The sequence below is a fragment of the Melopsittacus undulatus genome, chromosome 2 (assembly GCF_012275295.1).
Source record: "Melopsittacus undulatus isolate bMelUnd1 chromosome 2, bMelUnd1.mat.Z, whole genome shotgun sequence".
NCBI lineage: Eukaryota > Metazoa > Chordata > Aves > Psittaciformes > Psittaculidae > Melopsittacus > Melopsittacus undulatus.
Genome location: NC_047528.1, coordinates 117,657,689 through 117,683,162, shown reverse-complemented (window position 1 = coordinate 117,683,162; position 25,474 = coordinate 117,657,689). Strand labels below are relative to the sequence as shown.

The 25,474-nt window shown below is 40.1% G+C and overlaps 1 protein-coding gene across 1 annotated transcript; it reads right to left on the bottom strand.

Annotated features, from left to right (window-relative positions):
- Nucleotides 1–1,280: 1,280 nt before the first annotated feature.
- On the bottom strand, nucleotides 1,281–25,120 carry PROS1 (protein S). The gene is made up of 15 exons (XM_034059953.1): nucleotides 24,990–25,120; nucleotides 21,013–21,170; nucleotides 19,868–19,892; nucleotides 19,462–19,548; nucleotides 17,869–17,991; nucleotides 17,594–17,716; nucleotides 16,251–16,376; nucleotides 14,778–14,899; nucleotides 13,370–13,488; nucleotides 11,099–11,288; nucleotides 9,971–10,138; nucleotides 8,707–8,875; nucleotides 6,931–7,079; nucleotides 5,965–6,178; nucleotides 1,281–3,725 (listed from the first exon to the last, which is right to left on the bottom strand). The coding sequence occupies exons 1-15, from the start codon at nucleotides 25,057–25,059 to the stop codon at nucleotides 3,580–3,582; spliced, it is 1,989 nt and encodes a 662-aa protein (XP_033915844.1). The 5' UTR covers nucleotides 25,060–25,120; the 3' UTR covers nucleotides 1,281–3,579.
- Nucleotides 25,121–25,474: the final 354 nt, after the last annotated feature.

Sequence of the window (25,474 nt, the reverse complement as noted above, 5' to 3'; positions counted from 1 at the left end):
TGAGTTGGTTTGCAACCACTAGATTTAAGTGCCCATAAGCAACATCCTAGATTCATTACTTGGAACCAAGGTGTGATTTAGCTGCTTATTCATGTATTCCTATGGAAATATAATTATACTTAGAGCAGGATACACCAAGTGTAACAATGAGGGTATGGCTGTTTTGTGGATGGGAAGCATTTTGTCAAACAAACAAACACTAAACCCTGTTATTGTGAAGGTCTCAACTCTGGATGGAGTTTTTGGTAGAAGTTCCTTTTGATTTCCAATGATAACATTGGGAGTGTTTCTTGTGTGTCTTGTTGGTACTTTTGCAGCAATGTGTCAGGCAATAAGCTGTCTAAAATGACAGGAACTAAGGTGACTTAGCTCTGAACTGCTGCTGCAGGACTGGGTCAGGAAAACAAGGTGGGGCAAAATCAGAGTCTGGGTATCTCAATTCTTTATCCACAAAGCGATGCCTTGCTTACCGCTTTGGTGTTAGCTGTTTTCCTTGTATCTAATCTTTTTGCAATGTAACTGCTCTTTTGGGTAGATGAAACATGAAATTGTTTCTGAATCAGGTGTTATTTTGATATAAGAAGGTTGCTGAGGCAACAAAACATTAAGCAGGTGCATATGACTAATGACGTCAAAGGACCAACATCAGTGCATTGCGCAGTGATAAGCAGGACTAGAATGACTTACAATGAGTTTGGCCTCTTTTTCTTTGAAGACAGCAGCTCTAGAGCTAATCTTGAGTGAAGGTGTTTGCAACTCAATCTAGCAGGAGACATGCAGGCCCTAAAGTATGTAAAGTTGAGTCAGATCAGGCACTTGAGCAGGAAGCTGCTCTAGCATAAATGGTAACCAATTCCATTGCTAGATTTCATTATCAAGGAAATTAGGACATGCTGATTTGTAGCACTTAGTGCACAGGAGATGGAAAAGTACAGAGCAGGCCTAGCTGTTCTGTATAACCACTGATGAGTCCTTGCTAAAATTATTATGTCTAGAAATACAAAGAAATGCATCCAATGAAGGAGAAGAGATAGGAATCAGGAGCTTTCGCTGATCTTTCTTCCCCTTGTAGTTTTAAGCAAAGCTTAATTTCCTCAGGCAATATTAACAATTACTAAACTTACAGAATTTATCTAGAGAATATGGATGCCTATTTGGATAGCATATTAATTTGAGCCAATTCATTTCTTTGCTGGATTATCACAACCTCTTGAGTAAGCAATTTTCCACTAGGACAAGTCTTGCACAGTGAAAATGAACAGAGATATGCAAATACAAGCTAAAATAAAAAGAAACTTGCAAATGTGGCTTTATTTAATTCTTACAAGAGGGAGGCACTTTCACATAAAAAATGCAGAGGTTTCATTATAACTACAAAACCCTAAAATATTATTCTGTGACAACAGAAAGAAATGGAGTATGTGTGAGAAAATGCAGTGATTTTTCTTCTTGTCTTTCATTTCATCTCTATACCATTTATTACACTTAAAATCCAAAACCTAAAAACCAAACAAACAACAAGAGACAACCCCACCAAAACCTCCTTTTTCTTCTATTATCACAGGCCAATATAAGCACTGAGTACTGCTGACACTTTATTTTGTGTCCCTCATCTCTCATCATTTGTATTTGTTGTACAAGGCAGAGAGTGACCCAAGGGCTTTCAAGAATTCAGTGGGTGCTGTTGAGACACTATAAATGATCACGTGTATTTGTCCTGATTCAGCTCTGCCTTGTGTGCAAAACCTGCTTATTTCGGTCAAGTTATTAATCTGCTTGGGCCCAAATGAAGACTGTGTGTGTTGGGATGGGAGGAGAGCAGGGAGGGATGCTTTCCTGCAATTATTTGCCCTCAAATAATCAAATCTTTTTCTACCTGCCATACTAGAAAGCTGAACTAACAAGTCACTGGTAATTAGGACCTGGGTGTCAACTATATGGTATTGCTGGTGATAGGCAGCTATATATGAACCAGTGCTGGGCAGACTCAGAGACATTGCTGAGGCTGGGTGGTGTGCAAGTCAGAGCAAATCCTGTATTACATCACGCAAGTGGGAAGTGAAGTTAACAATAACCTTAGACAAAGCAATAATGTTGAAAGATGGGCTCAGATTCTACAATACCAATGTACTAATGTTAGGACTTGACAATGAAAGAAACCTTGCTAACGTCACTGGGAATATCTCTGGAGAAAGGCAATCCTCAAAATGAATACTGTCACAATCCATCCTTCTGCACATACATTTCCCCTTCAGTGTCTTGAGTGAAGAAAGCAAACCACAGGTCCAGAATCTTGGCAGATAAACGTCTATCCAGTTGATGGATGAGAGTATGTATTCATCGCTTACAGCAATCCTCTTGCTATTTATTTGGTTTGGGGTTAAAAAAAACCACTAGGTGAGAACAGCGTGGTTTCTGCTTGTGTGAAAATGAGATTGGAAGTGGAAGGAATGCTCAAAGGATGCTAAAGTAGTATTAAAATTGCTTCAAATAAGTGCACCTGAGAAAAACAATATTTTTCTAATTACCTGTTCCATTAAAGTGGCTGAGCAGAATATGGCTTTGTATTCTCATGTTCCTAGCAAACTTTAGGCTTTCAAGTATGTCAGAAACACAACTGCAACAGGGCTTACAAACAGATTTCTTCTGGGGCTTTGTGAATGCAAGACTGACCTAGATAAAGGGAAAATGATGGACCTTTAGAGGGTGCTCGGATTGAGGAGTGCTAGATTTGTCCCACATAGAAGAAATGTCTGCCACAATCTCTCAGCTCTACTTAGCAGATTCCAGTTTGACATCCCATGATGAAGACCAGAGCACATTCTTTCCAGCCATCTCCTGTTTTCCAGAATTGCCTGGGGTGCATTTTAACTGACTTTTAAAAGACTTCTGAATTAGGTCAGGTAATTTACTTGCAAAGTCCTAAACTGAGTCCCTGTGATAGAGGGATTAAAGCTGGTATGGTAAAACAAGAACTACCTGCAAAAACTGAGCTACTTATAAAACCATTTCAGTGTTGAAGTTGCTTTACCAATACTGATACAACTTGTAAACACGTTCACAGAGAGCCTGGGCTCCAGATTCTGTTGGGGCTTTTTCCTTTTCCTCTCCCATAAGCACAGATTATAGAATCTGTAGAGGTTTTTCTTTGTATGGAATGCTTGGAGAAGTTTAATGAGACAGGTTTGGTTCAGATTCAAACACAGGACCAAAACTTGCAGCTTTGTGCTAATATATGAAAACTAAGTAAAATTGGTTCTAAACAGAACTTCCTGAACTCTCTCTCTCCAAACTAAATATATCAAGAGCATAGTATGAACATGGAAGATAAACCTAGCTTTAAGATTTATCATTCATATGAAAAAAAGAACATCTTATAGAACTTTATCTGGATTGTCTGTTTTCAGCTGAAAAGAGGGGATTTCCCTCACCCCCCCTTCTATATAAAAGAGAGGAAAACCATGCTGTCGATTATTTTCCTGGCACATGTTGAATAACATAATACAGGCTTCATTATGGCATGAGACTAATTACACAAATTCTATCTGAAAGAGAAAAGTTAAATTAAGAATTGAATGGTTACTGCATAATCTGTGGGCACGAGTGAGATCTAATGTCATTGTGTTTAGAAATGGCTTCATCCAGATCCAGCTGTCTGTTGTTGATCTCCACCTCCATGCAGCCGTTATAAAAAGCAGTTACTAACGTAGCACCCAGAGGAACATCTGCACAGAAACACATTCAGTTTATTAGGCCAAGGCATGCAAATTCTTATGTATTTTAGCAAAACCATGGGGAATACTGTATCCCTATCCATTAGTCAGCCACAGGAGATGAGGAATTTGGCAGGATACACTCAGGTTCTTCTCCTTTCTTTAAGGTTGAGATAAAGTCAACAAAGCTGAGGAAGGTCAGTAGAATTTGAAAGGTGCCTTTGAGTCTATTTCCACCCTGAAACTGAGCTGCATGAATGTTTTTTGTGGTAGCATTTCCTGTATTAAGGAATGATCCAACAGTTTGTTTCTTGAGTCCACTGTTGTTGTCCTGCCTTACAAACAGATGTTTATGGATCTAGAGGTCACAGAAAGAATCATCTTGCTGTTGCCAGAAAGCTACTCTGAATTCAAACCTGCAAGTTCTCAGAGAGGGGACTCCTGGGAGCTCCACACATTTTACTGCTTCCTTACTGCTTCTTCAAAGTGAATTATCTATAACAGACTCACTTTATCTGTTGCTCGTTTAGGTATTGTTTGGATCTGCTTCAGGAAACAATATGTTAAGTATAGAAATCAAGCAGGCATTGTTCTGATGTCTAAGGGTACAACTGGATTCTTACAAGCTAAACTTAAGGTGGCCCAAGTACATTCAGCAACTAGGATGAGGATGATCTCTTTAGCATCATCTTTGGTTTCAGATGTTAATCATCCTGTCTCTTCTAGAAGATACATTTGATTGTCTTGGGAACAAGAAATGTTGCTTCCTTGTGATTTTTCTTCTGCTGTAAGATAAAGTACTGTGCAGTCCTGTGGAATAGTGCTCCATTGCTCTTTTACTCTGCTGCCATAGAGCCATGCAAGTCTCACTTAGCTTGCACTGGTTGTGCTGAATTAATATAAAGGCATGCTCCCAATGCTGGTACTAGTTTGGAGAAATGTGTATAAAAACTGGGGATTTCTGGTCTTATGAAATGCCTATTTTTGTTAGGTGCCTTTTAACTATACAGTTAAGAGCACTGGAGCTCAATGTGGGGATCCTTACCTACTTTTTTTATACTTCACTAATCCCAGAGGCTTTTCAGGCATAAATTACAGTGAGTAAATAAATGAGTGCAGCCAAAGTGGCCATACTTGGGAACCTGAAGTAGTTTTCCTATATTATCTTTTCCTTCTTTGGTAGCAAAGGCTGTTATGGAAGAGGCTTCTTTGGATAATGGGGATGGCTGTGTAGCTTTTTTGAGACCTTTAAGTGGAAACTGTTTATGCATACAGAGGTTTTTTGTATCTTCAACATGCGAATTAACACTTACTTTAGAGAAGCAGAAAGTAACTGCTTTCCTTTCCTAGCCACTTGCTTCCTATCTATTTGCAATGAATGACTGAAGCTCTCAAAATGCCTGTTTCTCTGTGGCTGGCAATGTATTAGCATCATTTAAAGATCACAAAGATGAAGATGTCTAAGGAATTACTGGAATATTTAAGTTACTATGGCTCAGTTAATCTACTGGCTCTCTTCTACTACGTAAATACTGGCTTCATCTCTCTTTTAAAACTGAACAGGTATTACAAACCACTATGGCTATTGCAGTATCTGACAGTACTGCACCTCTAGACAAGTGAGTCTAGAGGGCAGAACCATAATTCCACCTTCTTCTGCACATGCTACCTTGGCAGAAATGCCTAAAGTGATCATCTCCAATGGATATTTAGCTCCTCCCCTCTTTGGATACAAAAGCTTTGTATAGCTTTGGAGCCCTCAGCTGTATCTGAGGCAGTCCTATGACACTGCGGCATACATGTAAAATGGAAGTTGATTCAGAACTATGTAGGTCAAACTCTTAGAACATCCTTAGGAATTGTGACTTATCCTCCCTAAAATAAATAGAGGATACAGAAGAACTCTGCAGTAGTAATGTAACCTTGGTGTCTTTATCAGTGTTCAAGATTGAGGTTTTTAGGCTGTGAAAATTCATCATCTCTGTCAATGCTTTTCTTGATGATTCACCCTGAAGTCAAACTGGTTTATAGATAAATGTGTGCCCTCTCTGTGCAAATTACTGCTTGCACATGTCTTAAGACTGCATACACTTGCAGCTTGCTTTAAACAAAATATCTGAGGTTTCAGCACATTTCTGTCTAAAAAACCTGTTTGTTTCAGTGCAGTTACAGGCTCTCTCTAGCTTGGGTCAAGCTGAATATAACCAGGTTTGTACAAATAATCAAATTAATTAAAAGAAATAGAATTTACCTGGCAGGCCACCCAAGTAGGTAACAACATTTGACATCATTGCTTGGTGCAGGATAGACAGCTGCTCTGGATTGCTTCTGTCTGTGTGAGAATCAACAGACAGTTCAAGTTGTTGTTTGGTCACTAGAAGTCCAACTAGCACTTTCCTGGGTGTACATAACTTCTTTGATTCCAGATGAGCAACAGTGATGTTTCCAATGGTCACAATGATTTTCTAATTGGAAGAATGACAGGTTAGAAAAGGTGTCACATATAACTTTAATGCACAACTATACTTGGTTCTGATACATTTTGTATTTGAAAGTAGAAGGAAATGTTAGAGCCACATTTTAAAACCTGGTACCTTAAGTTGGAGAAGTTACTGACTAGATGTAAAATCACTACCTTTGCTAATGAATGCCATTCATTTATATTCTTACATTTATAAGTGGGGATGTTCACTGTAAAAACATCTTTGTTATGGTTCTGATGTCAAGTCCTATTCCTCTGGCAGTTTAGAATGTAACAGAGTGTTCATTACAGGTTCTTATTTCAGGCAAAAGCATGGATTAACCATGGTGTTTAAACATGGTCTATTTTGGGATGCCTGATGCAAACAGGTTAAACAGATGGAAATATAAGGATGAAAAGATCAGTTTATAAATCAATACTAACATGATGCCATTACTACAGTACCATTCATCTTCTGTCATATTCCCCTTTCTGTTTTGTGCATTTGGAAGGAAAGGTTGATGAAGATGTGATGTAGTGGATAGCTTAATGCTTAGTCACTGATGTAGCAGTTATTAATAGCACTATATTTTCTGCACATCACTATATGGTCTAAGTGCTTTGCAAAATATCAGTGTATTAATGTGAGTAGCTCTTTTTAGTTCAGTTTTGCATAAGCAGAGTAGTAAGTTACGTGAGACAAAAACAAGAGATGTGACTTATGCAGATGGGCTGCCATGGTAATTGTAAGCTCACCTGTGAGTCAGAGGAGTTAGAGTCCACTATGGACAAAGCAAGAGGTACTGTTTCACCAGAAACCAAGGCAAACATAACACCAGTATCTGTGGATGGGCGAATAGTCATAGTCACATTTATTAGCCAGTCTTCAGCATTGTCAAGATCATCTGTTTTAGAAAGAATAATTGAAATGGGTAAATCTTTTTGCTAATAAAAAAGTTAATATAGAGTCAAAAATTAGTATTTAATCTGCTCCCACTGGAAAAACTTGTACCAATATCCAGAAACAACAAAGAAAAACCCAAACAGTGAACCTGGAGCTTTTAGAAAGCAGTATAAGTCTTCAAAAAAACCCCAAACAACCCAAAACAAAAATAAACCCCAAATAAACCCCACACCACAAAAAATACCCCAACCTTCTCCATTCTAGTATGGAAGAGGTGCCACATTCATTAAAGGTCAATTTAGGAAGAACACAAACCCCTACTTTACTCATGAATTGCTGCCACTGAGCAGAAGATGGCAGTTTTCATACTTTACCATTCTAAAGCAGCTCCATTACTAAACTGTGAATATGCAGGTGCATGAAGATGCAGATGGTGGAAATATGATTTCATATGGTACATTCATAGTGAAGTTAATACAAAAGATACTATTTAAAGAGGTATTTGTCATCTTCTGTACCTTTTCTTCCAGTGTCTCTCCTCTCCCTGCCCCTCCCTGTCAAATCTAGTAGTTTCTTGATTTCTAGTAGTTACCTGAGGAAGTTGGAATCCTAAATATATGAGGTGAGGGTACATTCCTACACAAAGCCAAATGGGTAGGGAGACAGTGGGGCTGTAACAGGTCATGGAAGGGCAGCAGTTCAATGTGGAAAGCCTCTTGAGAGGGGAGCAGGGGTGAGACCAGAAAAGAGAGGGGGTGAAATCATAGTACCAGCCCCAAACACGAAGGTCAGGATGAGGCATGGCAGCATGGTGTTTGTGAATGAAAGGGGGGAAAGTTGAGTGGCATAGGAAACTGATGTAAGTTATTTTTGAAGTATAAAATATAGGAAGCTGAAGAAATCTTTTTGAAGCAGGCTACAGAATTTAAAGAAAGGAAATAGAAAAGCAAGAAGAGAATAGGAAGAATAGCAGAATATAAAAGAGAATGGGACAGCCTAGCAAGCCCTGGGATGAAAAGGACTGGGGATCAGAGGAGAGCTGAAGGACAGCACAGTGTTTCAGGTGGGGAAGAGTATAATGACAACAGGATTTGGGATGATGCTCAACAGATTTTACTTTTTTTTTCATTTTGGGCTCGTTTTGGAGATTCTGGTTTGGAAACTTTGAAGTTAGGGCAGGTCAGACAAGAAAGTTCTGCATTCAGGAAGGAGCAAGAGATGCACCTAAAACCTCTAGACAGGATGTTCATTTAGAAGCAGAATTGCACTGATCTTCACACCTAATCTTCTTTCTCTGTCAGTAATATGATAGCTTTCCCCACTGATGAAGAGGAGACAGAATTACATCATTGGAGAGTGAATGTGCTCAGCAGTGCCTGTCCTTTGCAAGTAAAGAATCACTTCCTAAGCCAAAGTACTTCAGAAATTAAACGGATGACATCAATGGGATTGGACTTCTCATTCAAGCACCTTTCTAACAGGATTTACAGGAATCATGGCTGGATGCAGTGGTGTACAGCTTGGTTTGGGTGAGTTTCTTTCTCTCTATCTTTTTTACTCCTTTCTTTTAACAATTCATCAGTTCCATCACCAGCAAAAAACACAGGAATAGACAGCAAAATACTTACTGTAGTTTATCTGAAACATGGCCATTCCAGTGCCAGGGTAGAAGGATCCTCTCCCCACTGCTACTAAACAGTGTTTGCTTTGTTTCTCTTGAATAACTTCTTTTACACCTGAGTGTCCCTGATTCATCAGGTTCCAGGCACGGATGCACCCATCTAGACGAGGGTTAATCTGTAGAAGTGTTATAACATGAGGTGTTTGCATTCAAAGTTGTTTTACAAATGCTAATAATATGGCATTACTTTACATGTCAGCTTATTTCTGGGCAGCCAAAACCAGCCTTATCAATGTGATGGGTTACAGCAATGACGGTGGGAGAAAACAAATGGTATGCACTTAGTACCTTAGCCTTCAAAAGGTATTTCTGATTTAATAACATTTTCTATTTTGATGCCAGCAATCTGTACAAAATGATTGCTTCAATTTTTAAAGGTCACACTGTCCTTTTGTTCGGGGCACAACAGCTTTTCTGTAGCTGAAAGACAACGATCACTAGCACTGCTCCTTGGTTGAGGTTTCGTTTGCTCCTTGTACCAAAGGACAAAGGCACTTCTGAAACTACCTTCTGTTAGGTAACGGGATGTTGTTGTATTGCTTCATGTTTCTTCTCTCTGATTCACTTTGACAAAGATAGGTTTGGTGGGGTGGGGAAAGCTGCAATCTCTACTGTACAGCTACTTCTTGCATCTCAGTTTAGACTGCCAATTAGTTTGGCAACAACTTGACTGTACCCATCCCCAGCGTAACACAGAGCTGAGAGAATCATGGGCCTTGTCTAGCCTGGACTGTTATAAAACCTAGTAGAAAGGAATGCTCATTGTGCTGCCTGCACAGCAAATTCCATACCTAATCAGAGCCTAGCCAAGGCCAGCACCAGAAACATGAATCACTGTGAAATACTCCTGCAGCAGACATGATTTAGGGAATCTTAAAGCTGTATTAGGGAATGGACTACAGAATCCTGAGAGATTAAGGCTGTGGGGACCATGGCAGAGGATCTGGAATTAGATGCTCTTTAAGGTCCCTTCCAACCCAAACCATTCTGTGATTAGATGGTAAGTTTTTACAACTGAAACCTAACTTAAGAGGGGAAAACAAAGCTCCATCCATGTCTATTTTCAGAACAGTGTTTAAATAACGTAACTTTCCTTTTCTAAAAGGATTCCATGCAAATCTTCCTTCTTATGTGACCACTAAGTAAATAAAATAAACCCAAATAAATAACAGACCAGTATTAATCAACATTACTCTTAGTATTTTAGTTACCTGTTTAACAAGAGTGTTGTCTGCTTTGCGAGGTATTCCTGCAATGTACACCTTAGTTTCCAAGAAGCCCTGTGACTGTTTAAAGAGAGTTCCTGGACTGTTAATACTCATCACAGCTTCTTTAGCTATTTTGACACTGATGCTGTGTTCCAGTTCTTCAACTGATATCTAAAATGAAATATAATTAGACATAAACACACAAACATGTAGAACATCTTAAATACTAATTCCATACACACAGAGGAAGGATTACTAATGCTTCTCTAAGCATCTGACTTGCACATTAGTTTTAATGCAGTCAATATTTACAGCAAATTCAAATTTGAATCAGCATGCTGTCCATCTGCATGGACATCCACAGGAGGATGATCACCCATTCCACCCCCATCCTGCCCTTGGGAAAACCCATACAGCTGACTACACAGCTTTATGTGCTATAGTGTTTGCCAGAAGGTGATTTCTACAATTGCTCTGTATCAAGTCCACATTTGGCACACAGTTCACTATCTCACTACAACCTGCTACCAAGGATTGAATCTGCAGATGAAACATAGACAAAATAGGCTCAGTGCTTGCTCCCACTATTATTAGGCATCAAAGTAGATTTTTAATCTCAAGGAAGTTGCACTGAAGTGGGAAAGGAGGTCTAAGTAGAATCCTAGCTTCTCTCAGCCCCCTTTAAAAATAAACCCCAACTGATGTTAATTTAGTATGATTTATAGTCTAAGTGACCAAGGCCTTTCATCTTAGGTATGCAAGCCTGAAGATGGATTTCTGGTCTAGCCAATGTAAAACTTGCACTCTAGATACTTTATCTAATCTAATAATATCTAATCTACTAATGATACTTTATCTAGTAACTACACTTGACCATGCAATCACAATTTTTAATACTCTGCTTCTTTCTTTTCTCATGATTACAAAGAATAATTCCTATGTTGCCACCGAGTGGTAATTTCCTCTTTATTGCAAATAGATGTCAAGATCTTGGTTGATTTTTAAATTGGAGATATGAGGGCATCACTTTTAAGCCTTCTTATTAGCTGCTCCCTGATTTACTTATCAAGACAGAGTGTTCCCATAGTGCGTTAAAGGCAGGAAGGAATGGGAGAAGGAAACTCAGCTTACTATGTGCCATAGTCCATCATTAATGGCTTTGCCACCACTGGTGACTTTTGTTACGAATTCATTCTTGAACTGAACTTCAATCTTTCCATCACGAAGAGCAAGCAAGATCCAGGCTGTATTGTCAAGGGATTCTGCATATAGGATAACTCCCTCTGCATCGTATGTCCGGAAATCAAATTCTGCTGTAAATCTGAGTTATGAACAAGGAATCTTAATAAGAAGATAGGAAACATTAAATACTGTATAGTCTAAGATACCTCATTAATAGGGTAAGAAAAGAAAACTCAATAGATATTAAGCTCTTGGTAACTGTATCTCAGCACCTGTGATATTTGCACACAATTAGCAAAAAACCAGAATCTAATATAAGCCTTGTTCCAACAAATCCACTGTGAAGTTTTGAGATGAACACCCTGAGCTGGGATTTGAAAGAGCCTTGGTTCAGTTCCCAAATCTGCTATGAGCTTTACATATAAAGGCTATCACACTCCCTTGAGTAAGAAGATAGATGTAATATTCCTATTGCAATATCTAGAGCTGTGTTGTTGAAAAAAAATACATGATCTATGATGTGCTTCAGTACAACAGGATTGCCAAGTGTCATCCTACAACAATTACAACCTAGCAGTCTGTTTTGGTTACTGCTGCCTTTTATAAGTCATTCTCTAATTCAAGGATTTGCTGCTTGGACCTTGGCAGTTGGCTGAACTTGTGTAGGTAGCAAAAATGATGGTTTACATTACAGAACCTGCATAGTGGAACAGAGTATAAGTATAGTGAAAACAAGTCCTTGTCTCCTAGAAAATCTGGACTAGATAAAATGGAGCAAGGATTAAAGGAGAAAACAAACCATTTGGAAATTAGGATCTGATGAGATGATAACAAGTAAGGGAGCTGTAATTAAGAACTCGGGTCACATTCACTTTCAATCTTGTTCTTTGCCCACTAGATGTCATTGTCTCTCCTGCAGACCCACAGGACCCATCTCTGTATTTACAGAGATGCTATTAAGGTAGTGTCAAACATTTATCACCTCAGAAAGGTCTTCTAGGAGAGCATTAATGCCTGGTCAACTTGGAATAGTGGCAGGGGAAAAAGTTCTCAATATTTATGTCCTTCTGTAAGGTTCTGAGGCTCTGGGGATCACCAGCTCAACAGCTGCTGCTGCTGTTACCCTCAAATTGTTTGGTCAGTGAATCACAGAACACTACAATTTGAGCTGCTGCAGTGAAGAGGCCCACAAGTAATAAGAGGGTCACTACCATTAGCAATTGTTCTGGCAGCAGTAAAGGAAATCATATAAACAGTGCTCTTGACAAGGTACAGTGTTCTACTGGTGTCCTTGGAACACTCTGTGAGAGGAAGCACTGGGGAGGAGGAGGCCAGGAGCATTGGCCTGGTTTTGTTCCTCAGCTGTATGTGTGTAGCATGTCACAGCTTCTACTCAGAGCAGAAGTATAGCACCATCCAAATGAAAGTCTTTCCCATATGTAACTGGAAGCTGTACAGTTATTATTGTCCTGTAATATCTGAATTTCATGTTAAGAGTTCTGAATGCCTTCCTCTATCTGTATCTTTGGCTCTCACCTTCCCCAACCCCTGCTCTTTCCTTCAGAGGAAGAGTAAGCTTCTGTGACAGGGAAGCACCAATCTTTTTGCTCTCTTGCCCACAAACTAATGAAAACTTACTGCCTTCTATCTTCTTCCTTTCTTGCCCATTCATGTCTGGGTCTCTGAACTTCCTCCCAGTCCATACACTGCTCCCTACCACAGCACTTGTAACCAAGACTATAATGGCTGAAAGACTCCAACTCTGTTATTCGCAGATGCAGTCACATCTGAATGCCAATGGTACATGTTTTACCCTAGCTGTGCACTGTTTCCTGGCTGGGACATAGCTGCTATCACCTCCTACCTGCTTCTGAGGTCTCTGGAAGAAACTTGATGACCTCTTAGCTTTTTTCATGTAAGAGCTGCTGTCTACACTGATGAGGTGGCTCAAGGACATGGTACAACCAGTAAGAGATGCTGTAAAAATTACTCCAGACCCATAACTCATCTGTCCACTTTCAAGTGACTCCAGCTTCCTCTAAGTGCTAGTACCTGTAGGAACCCAAGTTAATTCATTCTCCTTATAAATGTTATCTTAACCTGTGGGAAGATGGTGATATCATTTACTCATGCAATGCACTCTTTCTAAACCCTCAGAAAATGAATGGAAACAAATGTCCATAATTTCAGTGCATACTTTTATCAATAGCAAATGCTTACCTTGTGACATTTGGCAGTTTAAACTTTAAGTACAGAACGGGAATTCCTATAAACTGCTCTGCCAGGTAAAGCAGTTCATAATTCTTTTCAAGGTTCAGTGGGATACACGCAGTAACAGACTGAAAATGGCAGAGAATAAAAAAATGCTGTTAATGCATTGCGATAGATCATGAAGTAACTCCTGTTCCTATTGCTGGCTGCTAGCCTGTCTCTTTTTTTAAGCAGGGAATGATCAAGACTAGGTGTGAAGGGTTTTTCTGTTCTCAAAACAAGCTGTACTTTGGTAGAAGTTAATGCAGTTCCCAAGCTCTGACTTCTGTATTCACAATGCAGCAGTTTCACTATATGTGGAGGTGTTTATCTTGAATTTTATGGCTTGTTTTATGCCTGCTATTGTCACTTGTCTTCTGACTGCAAGTATTTTCTGCTGATTAACCTTTGTTTTTATTAGCCTTAAAAGCCCTGCAACTAACTTCCAGGTAGGAAGTTAATTGCTTTTGAACATGATGTTAAAAATAACATGAAGTTATAAGATGCTCTTCCTATTTCATGAATAAGCAAAATGAACTGTAATAACTTCAAGTGTTGTTCAGATATTAAGTTTAAGAAAGCACAAATAAGATCTAATCCATACATGCTAGGGCTTGTGTCAGACCTTGTGCCTACAGTTCAAGGCCAATTTTGTTATAGGATGTTAGAGGTGGTTTTTCATTGGCAGTTATCTGAGCTCCCTTAGCATAACAAGTCTCATCCTGCCTGCACCTTTCAATGTACACAGTGAATCAGTCACAAGAAAATCCCTGAACTAGGATTCTTGGGAGTTACAGACTTTCTCCTATTAGGAAGTATAAATTCTCAGACTGAGCAAGAACAGCTGGTCCTGGCTCAAAGATGTTCTTCAATTGGCAAATATTCCTAAATACTTTTTCTTAAGCTGCGGCAGATGAGAACTGTGGAAAACAATCCAGGGGTTTTGACCCAAACAAGCAAAGCATAGAGTAATTCTGAAAGAGTGAGCATAGACTTCTGAGCAGTCTAAAAAAAACCTGGGAACACATGGACAAATGGGAGTATTCTGGCTCTGAGTAATGTGAACAGGAATTAGTTGTTTGATAGGAGAAAGCTGGGGCTTCTTCTAGAAGCAGCAGGGAATAAAGATGACTGACAAAGGAAAGCTGGAAAGCTTCTTTTGACAGGATTCCTGTAAATGAGCATACATGAACATCCAAATCCTTACCAGGTCTATTTTGTGAGCCAAACCACAGCCTGGAGTTCCCAGCACTTTCTCAGCAATTTTGAATCCGTTCTCAAATAGCTGCCTATTTTCCTTAATGTAACTTATAGCTGTCATAAAGAAATACCTAATTTTGTGATTTTCCACATGGAATTTTATGTAGTGCAATTTTACCTCGCAATTCTTCAGGTCTTTAGAGAGTTTGAACCCTTTTTTGCCATCACAATAGCAGCTATAACTTCCTGGAGAGTTTACACAGAGTTGAGCACAAACATTTTCAGCACATTCATCAATATCTAGGAGAAATGAAACCATAGAGAAAGATTTATTCAGATTATCCATGGCACAGACTGAAAACTAACACAATAAATCAATGGAATAATGGACATGGTGGGTTCTCTGGCATAACATGAATCCAGTAGGTGACTGCTGCAAAGCTAAACTAATGCTAATTGATGTCTTCTATGTAAAATTTGCAAACTAGAATTACCTGTTGTGTATATAAGACCTAGTAATCTGATAGAGGCCTTGTGTGCAGAGCTGGGGAGAAGTTGGTCTCATTTGTGAGGCAACAAGAAGCTGAGCTTGTAAGGTGGCTGAATTAGTTAAAGGGAATTATATTGGTTTCCAATGGATGTGGGGAGGCCGGGTTTTGTGTGTTAAACAATTAATGTGGGAAGGGGAAACCCTGATTCTTTGTCTCAACTTTTCAGCCTGTGTGCTAGGGAGAGGCTAATGCATAAAATACAGACACACTCTGTGCTGTTTGATTAACTGGTTCAGTCAGCTCTTTAAGAGAAGTTCCCTTTTCAGAGAAGACAGAAGAAAATGGGCAAAGATATACCAAAATTGAGGCTGGTATTTTCCATCAATAGTGCCTCCCAAAAGGAGGGGATGAATAACTGTATCTATATCCTCCTAAGAAAGGATGAGGAAAAAGCCCCAACCCTCTTCTATTCCACTCTACCTATATCTGTCATCATACAGTCGTGCATAAATGCATGTAAATTTGATTTTTCTAATAAGCATAATGGAATTTGACTACCTACATGCAATATGACAATGAAAAGCTATTGTCATTTAGTATTTCTCTAATGCTACGTTCCTGTCAGTTTGCACAATTGTGTCCTTAGGCTGGATTTGGTGACTCAATGTGGTTACAACAAGGGCTGAAAGCTTAGCAGCATAATCCTCCTTCTAGGACTTAAGACTTTGCCTGTTTTCATGTCCTCATCTTGCAGCCTTCAGGGGAAACTATGCTTTGGAAGAAAAACAATGCTTGAATTCAATTTGATGCAACCCATGTGTGTGCAGAAAGTACTAAAAGGAGTAAGAATTGGATTAATTATTGTCAAGTTTTTCTCACTTCAGTGCATGCAGGGACACGTGTCCTGCTGTATGCCAGATAACTTTCTCAGTTGATGGTAGTAAACCATAAAACCTTTCAACATTTGGTATTAAGTCATTCCACTACATGTAACATAGACTAACTGAACCTCTGAAAGAACAAATAATTGTGTCATATTACAGTAAACGATACGAAGGTACATCACCAGGTGAGATGCTGGGATTTGGTTTTTAAAGGGGACGTATGACACGTGGGGAAAAAAGAAAAAGAAATGGGATGGTAGAGAGAGAAGGACCTACCTTCACAGTTCTTGGATGTTGCATTGTATGTGTAGCCTTCTGGGCATTCACATTCATATTTCCCCAGGGTGTTTTTACAGGTGGCAGTCCCACAGATGTTTGGATGTAACAGACATTCGTTTATATCTAGAAATACAAATAAGTTACAGAAAACAAGTAACTCTCTAGCATATAATATTTTCCTTACCCTGTTCAAAACTGCAACTGACTGAGGTGGGCAAACTGGGTTTTTCTTGCTAGAGGTCTACCAGGCTTTCACAGCAGACTATAGTTGCAGTAGCAAAGATCTACAGAGGTCCCTACAAGGTGCTTCTATATGTCCAGCAAAACAAATCCCCTGCCTGATGCTTTTCACATTCTTTTGTCTGTTCTGTGAGTAAGAGGAAAAAGGATGCATGTCCAGGAAGGCAGAGGGAGAAACAGCCTGCAGTTTTCCTATAAACTAAACCAGACTGAATAATAAAATCTTACTTGCAGAAAGACATCTAGAAAGCCAAGAGATAATCCTATCAGGGTTTCTTACATGCTACAATCAATTTATGTCACAATCGCCTGTTAACTGGCTATGCTGACAGGTATTTAAGTCCCACACTGTCTGTACACCCCTCAGACCATTTTAGTGTCTATCTTATGTGGTGTTACCAATTTTTCAATGTCATTTTCAAAACGTGTATGTCACAACTGGATGCAAAGTATAGCATCAATCTTACCAGCAGTCCTGCAGACAGAAAAATAGCAGACCCCTGTTAGTACTTCAATTCCCACTTGTTTGTGCAGGGATCATTCTAGTTATCTCTGTGGCTTTTGGGACTTGTGGAAATGGTGCTGCACAGGGAGAACAGATTCTGCCAGTGGTTTGCTAGGACTCCCAAAGCTGTCCTCAATTTGATCTACTTTTCTCCAGTTATCGTGGGTATCCCAAATTCCTAAGTGTATAATTTTGTAGTTGGATGTAATGAAACACATAAATCTGGTTTATCAAATGACAAAACTAGTACTGCAGGTACTAAGATGTATTAGTGTATTTTTGTATTTGATTAAGTTTTTAACCAACCTTTCCAGTATCTTTCCAAGAATTACAGAGATGCTTAAAAACTTGTCTGCTTGGGCTTTTTGATGAAAGAGCAGTCTTCCATTCTGGAATTTCCTTGGGAATTATTCATTCCAAAAAATACATAGACTAAAGGAAGTGACAGCAGGAAATGACCCTCAAGTCTGGCTTCTTGAATTACTTGATATTATCCAAAACTGTTGTTGACTTAACCCATTCATGATTTCCTCTCTCTTGTCAACAGGCAATGTACTGTCACGTAATGATGGTCTCCTGAAGCCTTACTTCTTACCTCCACAATCCCGTTTATTTGGATGCATGAAGTAGCCATCTTCGCATAAACAACGGTAGCTTCCAGGTAAATTAGAACAACGTTGGCTGCAACCTCCATTTAAGTCATCACATTCATTAATATCTAGAAGGAAAACAAAGTAAGAATGTTTGAGAGGAAGGCATTATTTGACCAACTGTGTGTGGGTATACTTAAAGATCAGATACTATTAAATAACAGTAGAACTATAATCGTGGTTTTGAGAACTAAAATCATCATGAGATTAGAGACTTTACCTTCTTCACATTTTGCTCCTTGCCATCCCGGTTTACAAACACACGTATACTGGGCTTGTCCATCTATGCAATGCTTATATCCATCTTTATGGCATGGCAGAGGGCTACACTGGTTTGAAATGTCTGTGGGATAGAAAACATTGGAAATACTTGTTATTTGGGATTATTTTTTCCTCAGGGATCAGTTTGGCCTGTCTTTTCCTTGCTCCACAGCTACACTTAATGAAATAGGAAAGGGCTTGACATATAACATCAAGTACCCATACAACCATCTTGCTATTAGTTCTATCAGCAAGAATCTGTAATGACTGAGAAAAAGAAAAAGCCACCAGTACTTTGTCAGACAGAAAACAACTAGAAAATGACTTGCTAAACCATGTTAATCCCTGCAAGATGTGACCAAACACAGACTTGATACTATTTTAATTGCTTTTTAAGGACATATTTCACAGTTCTCTGTCCTATTGCATCACCACAAATTTCAGTAGAAAGACCACATTTTCAAGAATATCAGGAATTCAAGATTACAGAGGTCAGTTTCTCTGTTCAAGAAAGGTCCCATGTTCAGAGAAACAATAGTAACAGTTTATTTAACTTGATTTTTATCATGTAAACCCAAATGGAGATACAGAGTGACTATGCAGTAAGCTAGCTGTTTACAGAAACACTGCACATTGACACAACCCTGCTAAATGCTTTCCTCCCAGGACTTCTAATGAGAATGAGAAAGAGTGATATGAATGGGAGTGCATTTTAGTTTTTGACAGCAGCTGTGTTGGTCAAGTGATCTGGAAAACATGTTCATCCATGACTGTGAGCAGTGTAATTACTAAGGAATTTTTTCCCATCATTGTTTTTAATGATAAAACCAGTGTCAGATGGTTAAGTATCCCTATTCAAACTAACCATAAGGTACCTTGATGTAACCAGGCTGTAAAGGTTTAAGAAGTTTAGAGAGATGTTTCAACTGTGATAAATAGGGAATAAATAAGGTACAGATTACTTCCTGTGAATTTAAGAGGGTAAAAACCCCCACAATTCCCACCGGTCTCATAAATGTACAGGTGTAAAAAATTAACTGTTTGAGCAACATCACAAGTTTCCTAATATTTGAATTTTTCAGCTGGCAATGTTACCTGCTCCATGCAGGGATACAGAGTAACTATGGGCCAAGGAGTGGTAGAAAGAAAACTTACCCACACGGTCTTTTCCATTAACTGACAGAACAGGACTTGCCAGATACAAAGAGTCAGGCATAACTATTAAAGATGTGGTAGAGAGGACATATTAGGGAATACTGGTGGGTTGGCATAGGTCAGTCCTGTGTTTCCAAAAGAATTCTACCTTCTATTTCTGCAGTTAATCATTTTTCTTTTCCAATGTTCCTTATAAAGTTAAAATCAGTAATTTACACTGCTTGCTCTGAAAATGCTGTGTCTCACCCATTTATTTTCTGTCAATTTATGGTTTAGATTATGGAGTTTGCTGGAGATTTGTTTCTTTTTCTGCCTATGTGAACTGCTTTCAAGCCATGTGCATGTGTGTTGTTAGATGTGACTGCATTAGGTGAAGTATTGGGTAAGCAGCACTTACCAACGACACAAGCCCTCAGGTCAGCTGGAGAATCTGGAGTAACTGCAATAACCCGGAAAATCCCTGCTCGATGGGAGGCAAGGCAACCTGCAAATGCAAACCCACACAATCTGCTTATGATACAAACACTCATGTAGACTGAAGTTACAACAGCTTATGCATGGCATCTTCAAAGAGTCTGTTCTCACAGCTTGAATAAGGAAACTTGTCTGGGCATATTAGACAGCTGATCACAGACTTCTGAGTGCCTCTGCTAGGATCTAAGCACACAGAACTGCCTAGGAGCTACTATGCATTATGATCGGCATGGAAATCATTCAAGCACTATGTGCAGAATAACTAAACTAGTAGTATCCAAATATGAAGACCAGTGAATGATATACTTGTCCAGGGATCTTGTACTTACTTAAATATTTGGGATAAAAATATTCCTGCAAAAAGAAAAATAAAGAGTAAGAAAAATTTAAAGTAAATAAAATTACAGCAAGATATATCACTGAATGAATACTAAAATATATTGGTATTATTACTACAAAAGAAGTGAAAAAGTCATTTTGAGTCACAGGCCGAGTTTTCTCTATCACTATTGTTTAGGCTAAAATGGCAGGTTATGCAATAAATGCAAGACTCAGTAGAGAGATTAAGATACTGCACTGAGTTGGACACTTTTATAGTGAAAGTAATGAAAATTAACTGGGTGTCAAAATGACTCTGAAAGTTATCTCTTTAAAAGGGAAGATATTGCCCAATGTTGTTATTAGATGCACAGCAGCATCCTTTAATTCTCTTTTCACCCCAAAATAAACAAACCCCCCTGGAATAGATTGAACTTCTTACATGCAATTAGTTCCAAATGAAGTGAAAAGTGTTATTAAACCAGAAACTGTTAAAAGCAACTGATAACTGATTACTGAAACTATTTAAACTTAACAATCAATATAGCTAAATACCTGCAATGGTATGAAAGAATATGGAACTGACACGGTATGCAAAACAAGAATTCATTTTAACCACATATATTGTGCAATAAACCTTTTACAGTACAAAGTTGGATACAATATTAAGCTATTATATTTTATTAAATATATACAAGTATCAATATATCTTTGATAAATATGAATATTATATTGAATGAAATAATAAATACCAACTAATATGAAGTGAGAATGAACTGAGAAACTGATTTCTCCCCACTAGGAAGAAAGCTTGCAGTAATATGGTTAATCCCTTCATGAAAAGGGTTGCACTGCCATGCATCCTTAGCGTAAACTTTTAATTGAAGGCAACAGAGCTTCCCCAGATGGCATGATTGCAGCCAACTGTGGTCTAAAACTGGTATCCATACTGGAAATTAAATACCTGCTCAGCTATTCTCTTTGCTTTACAGCCTTTATTACTCATTGTGAAAGTTCCATACACAAAGGAATTTCAAACTGGTTCTTGGTCTGCATGGTGCAATCCTTTTAGCTTCGTGGTGTGAATTCTATGTGCTTCCATCTTTCCTCTGCAAGGAACAACTATCTACCTTGTGGGTATTCATCAGATACTTACCGTTTCAGGATTGTTTTCAAAGATTTCCCTGGCTTCTTCCTTATTGCATAACTCTTCAATGCACTCTCTTTCTAGATTTCCTTTCTTACTTTCTTCCATAAAAGAATTTGCTCGACGTTTCCTCACCAGGAACTGAGAGGCATACTGCTGGGATAAAACTTAGCAGAAACAAAAAGAGCTCTGTTATGGTTTGTTTGTTAGTTTAACAGCTGAAAATCGGTGAGTACTGACCAAATACGAGAATCTAACACAAAAAAGTGAATTAAATCCTTAATGGGGAGTTGCTGTTTGCTATCATTTGAGATGTGCCACCAGCCAAGTGTCAGAGAAGAGATTCCCACTGTTTGTGCACTAACAGGAAGGAAAGAACTTCAAAGGCTTATTAGAAAGAACAGCTAATGAGAACCAGAACCTGCAGCAAGAATGGCTTTCAGGTGACAGATGTAATGAAAATCATACCATCCTAAACACATTTCTTAAAGGTCTTTATCAGGTGACAGGGAACACAACTGAAGCACTGTGGTGTGTATCATTGGATAATGCCCTGAAGAAACCTTTCTGTTACAGCATCCTAAATGTATTTAATGTGGGATAAGCTTGTGACTCCACACTGATCTACCCACTTTTACACCAGGAAGAATGATCTTCCTGGTAAGGCAACAGGTAAGATGTCCTGAGTATAAGGTGGATGCACTACAGCATACCTCCAAACTTTTGAAGCACACCTATGTCTCAACAAGCAACCAGCAACTTGCTTAGAAATGCAAGAAGCCAGCTTGCGCCCTTCCCCAGTAATACACAGTAAGTATATGAGCAGGCAGCAGTTAGGTAGTTGAAGATTCATTTTTTCTTATATACATGTTGATCTACAGCATGGTCTTACTGGAGAATGGGAAGTTACTGGCACAAAAGAAAAGATTCAAGCCTGCTTTCCTCTTCTACTCTTTGCCACTTCCACAAACCTTAAGGTACACCTTAAGTACATCTTAAATGCTGTTAATGTCTTTCAGGAGCTGGATTTGGATTCTTGGGTTGTTATGTATCCTTCATACAGCAGTTAGTAAAAGAAATGAATTGGAAACTGCTGTAACTGTGGATTCCCTAGATCTTTTTGATCAATCCATGAGTCCATCACTAACATACCATAGAAGAGCCAGGCTGGAAGGAACTTCGAAAGATCATCTGATTCAGCCTTTCATGGGAAATGGAGCCTAGAGGAGATTATCTGACACCAAGACACACCTTGAAACCCTCCAGTGATGAGGATTCTACCATGTCCCTGGGGAAGTTATTCCAGTGAGTGATTTGTCTCATTGTAAAAAATTAACTTCCTTATATCGAGGTGAACCCTTTCCCAGTACATCTTGTACCCATTGCCCCTTGCCTTTCCCATGTGGCTCCTTGCAAAGACAGCCTCTGCCCTCTTCAAAGCAGCCCTTTAATACTGGAATATGGTGATGAGGTGCTCCAAATCTTGTCTTCTCCAGGGAGAACAGGACCAACCCCTTCAGTCCCTCCTCACAGCACAGGTTCTCCAGCCCTTTGGTCATCTTGGTGGCCCTCCTTTGCACTCTCTCAAGTCTGTCTGTGTCTTTCTTGAATTGCAGAGACCAGAACTGGACCCAGTACTCCAGGTGTGGCCTGACAAGCACTGAGTGACTGGGATGAACATGTCTCCATCGCTGCTGGTAATGAAGACTGGGAAAAAGCATGGCAAGAAGATGGGACACAAAGGACCTTATGAAAGATCTGAGCCACACTGAAAAGCATACCCAGAAGAACATTTTGATAATGCTATTGCTAGCAGTGTCATCTTAATTAACTTGGGTAAGTGCCTGCATTTGTCATTACATAAAAGCAGACTAATAAGAAGGATGTTATCTGTTCTGAGGCAAAAGGAGTGACAACAAAATGATACAATCGTGCATTGCAACTGCTGATTTTGCTTACACTGCGGATTTCTACCAGTGTGAGCATGCTGACATAGCTTTAGGGCAGAGGCTCTGTGGGGTAGATGAGGCTTAATCCACAACTGACTGTAAACAATCTTGTTTTGTCCTTTAGTGACAAGGGTTTTGTAGTGAGTAACACACAAGAAAATTCTAAGCACATGCAGTGTTCTTGAGGACATTACACTAGATATAACACTGCTGACCTCACGTCTTCAGTTCAGTGGGGTAATGGAAACGGGTCTTTCCCCTTGCATTCCAGCAGTTCAGCCTTCTCCTAAACTTGTTTCCTATGACTTCTGAGTTTAAATGAACTATATAACTCTATATGAATTCCATATTTTTACTGCAAGTATTTAAACTCTTATGTACAGAATTAGCAGTGTATTTAACTGTTCTTTCCTTACCAAGATTATGATAAAACCTTTGTTTTAAAAAGTAATCCTGACTGCTGTTGCTGCCAGTTTGATTACCGGAAACTCCAGCCCACTTCTGACCCTGCCAAATTAATAGTTAACCCTTAATGAGCTGTGTGCTTCATTTGGTACTCCCTCAAGTGCTATGGATTTCAAAAACCTTACAATTGCAACAGCTGTAGTAAAGACACTGTGTACTGATTACTTATCAAGTACCTGTTTAGAAGTTATGGTACAGAAAAAGAAAGAAAACTGGGGGGAAAAGGGTGAGATTCCATGGTTCCTTACAGCTGTTTTGTAGTGCAGATACAACCAGAAACCTACCACAGCTGGCCTATTTAAGCATAGCTTAGAGCTGCGTACCTCATATCCCAGTTATGGAAAGCAGTTCTAGCCTACTAGTGCTCTCTCCCAGAAGCTCCTTATAAACTGAACAGTGAGTACATGGCCTACCACTGTAGAAAGTGGCATCGTCTTGTTTGTACAGCTGCTATACTGCAATCAGCTCCCTAATTCCGGCAACTACAGTCTCCCAGAATGCTCATCAGTGACATAAGCTTTATGCAGCCAACAAAACAAACCAACTGCTGATATTTCCTTGTTTCTTCTCCATCTCATCCAAAAGATGTCCCTCGCTGGATGCTGGACCAAATGAAGCTGAACTATCAGAGAAGCAACTTTCCCTTATGACTGAAAGGTAAATGCTGCATTAATAAGATCTTTCTGGTTTTTGTTTGTTTCTTTGGGCTTTTTGCTCCCTAGTACAGAAATCTCTGGCTATGTTCAGAGCCAATGATAGGAAACTGGGCCACATGGACCATAGGAAGATTTTGTGAGTAGGACAACTTCTAGTTTCCCACTGTTATAAAACTGACAAGTTATGCAGTGAGCAAGATAAATGGCACAGAAAATGTGGTGAAAACAGGAGAAAACATTACGAAACATTTATCACAAGATTTATTTTTAGGACTTGTTCAACAATAAATTAGAAAATGAACTTTCATCTTCCCATGCTGCTCCCTTCACACTCACAATCCCTAGCATCCAGACACACGTCTGAACAGCAAACATTAGGTTTTTCTTCTGTTTAATCATTAGTAAACCACGTCAGAAACAGGCTTACTTTGAGCTGCAGCTCTTCTTGTTCCTTACACAGTCTTCTTTCATTATTATCTTTGTGTTCAAGACATAAGCTTTGATTTTATTTTTTATGTCAAAGTAGTTCTTATCTAGCCTGATAGTCTGAACTTAACAACAGCCAGGGCTCTTTGCCTGGACTCCACAATAATGCCACCCTCCTGAGACAGTGATCTACCGAGTTTTTATCTCCTAGGCGACTCAAGCCCTATCCGAAGGCACAGCTTCCCTAACCTGCAGCTTCACACGAGCCCCAAGTTACAGCTCAGCAACCCTATCAATAACCACTGTCTTTCAGCGAGCAGCCAAACCCGACGGGACCAAGGCGCTCCGGTGGCACCTACCCGGGGCAGACGGGCCGCCCCACGACCGCCTGCAGCCCCCCGTCCCACGGCCACAAGTCCCCGGCGCCAGCCCCCGCCTCGGCCCCGTGGCTCCCGGCCCTGCTCGCCTTCCCCCCCGATGCCTCACTCACAGGTCGCGGCCTCGGCGAGGGCGATGACCACGGCCAGCAGCGGGAGGCACCGCCGGCCCCACGGGCTCATGGCTACCGGCGGGGGGCGGCCGGGACTGCGCGGCGGCTCCGCTAGGCCACGGGCAGAGGAAGCGCTGGGGGCGGGAGGGAGGGGCAGCGGGGCGGGGGGAGGCTGGGCCGTGGCCGGGCGGTGTTGCCCTACGGTCCCGGTCCGCCGAGGGCCGGCTCCATGAGGGGAGGGGGGCAGAGGGGGACGCGGGGGTCACGGGCATCCTCCACGGCAGCGGATACCGGTACTGCTGCCGGGAGGGGAGCTTCGCAGCCGTGGGTACCGGGGGAGCGTTCTGCCCTCGCCCCGTTATCTGATTGGCTGATGATCCGCCGGCACCGGGGCAGCCGCGCCATTCGATTGGCTAACGGAGGGCCTGCCCTTTCTTGCTTGCCTTCGCTGTTCTGGTAAGTTTGTCCTTCCCCGGTTCCCGTTA

Bases quoted from the DNA above. Each gene is read 5' to 3' on its own strand.
- PROS1 (XM_034059953.1), bottom strand. From the start codon at position 25,059: ATGAGCCCGTGGGGCCGGCGGTGCCTCCCGCTGCTGGCCGTGGTCATC. The intron at 16,377-17,593 runs GTAAGAAGTAAG...TTGTATTTCTAG, and splicing joins AAATAAACGGGATTGTGGAG to ATATAAACGAATGTCTGTTA. The intron at 13,489-14,777 runs GTAAAATTGCAC...TGCCATTTTCAG, and splicing joins AAGACCTGAAGAATTGCGAG to TCTGTTACTGCGTGTATCCC.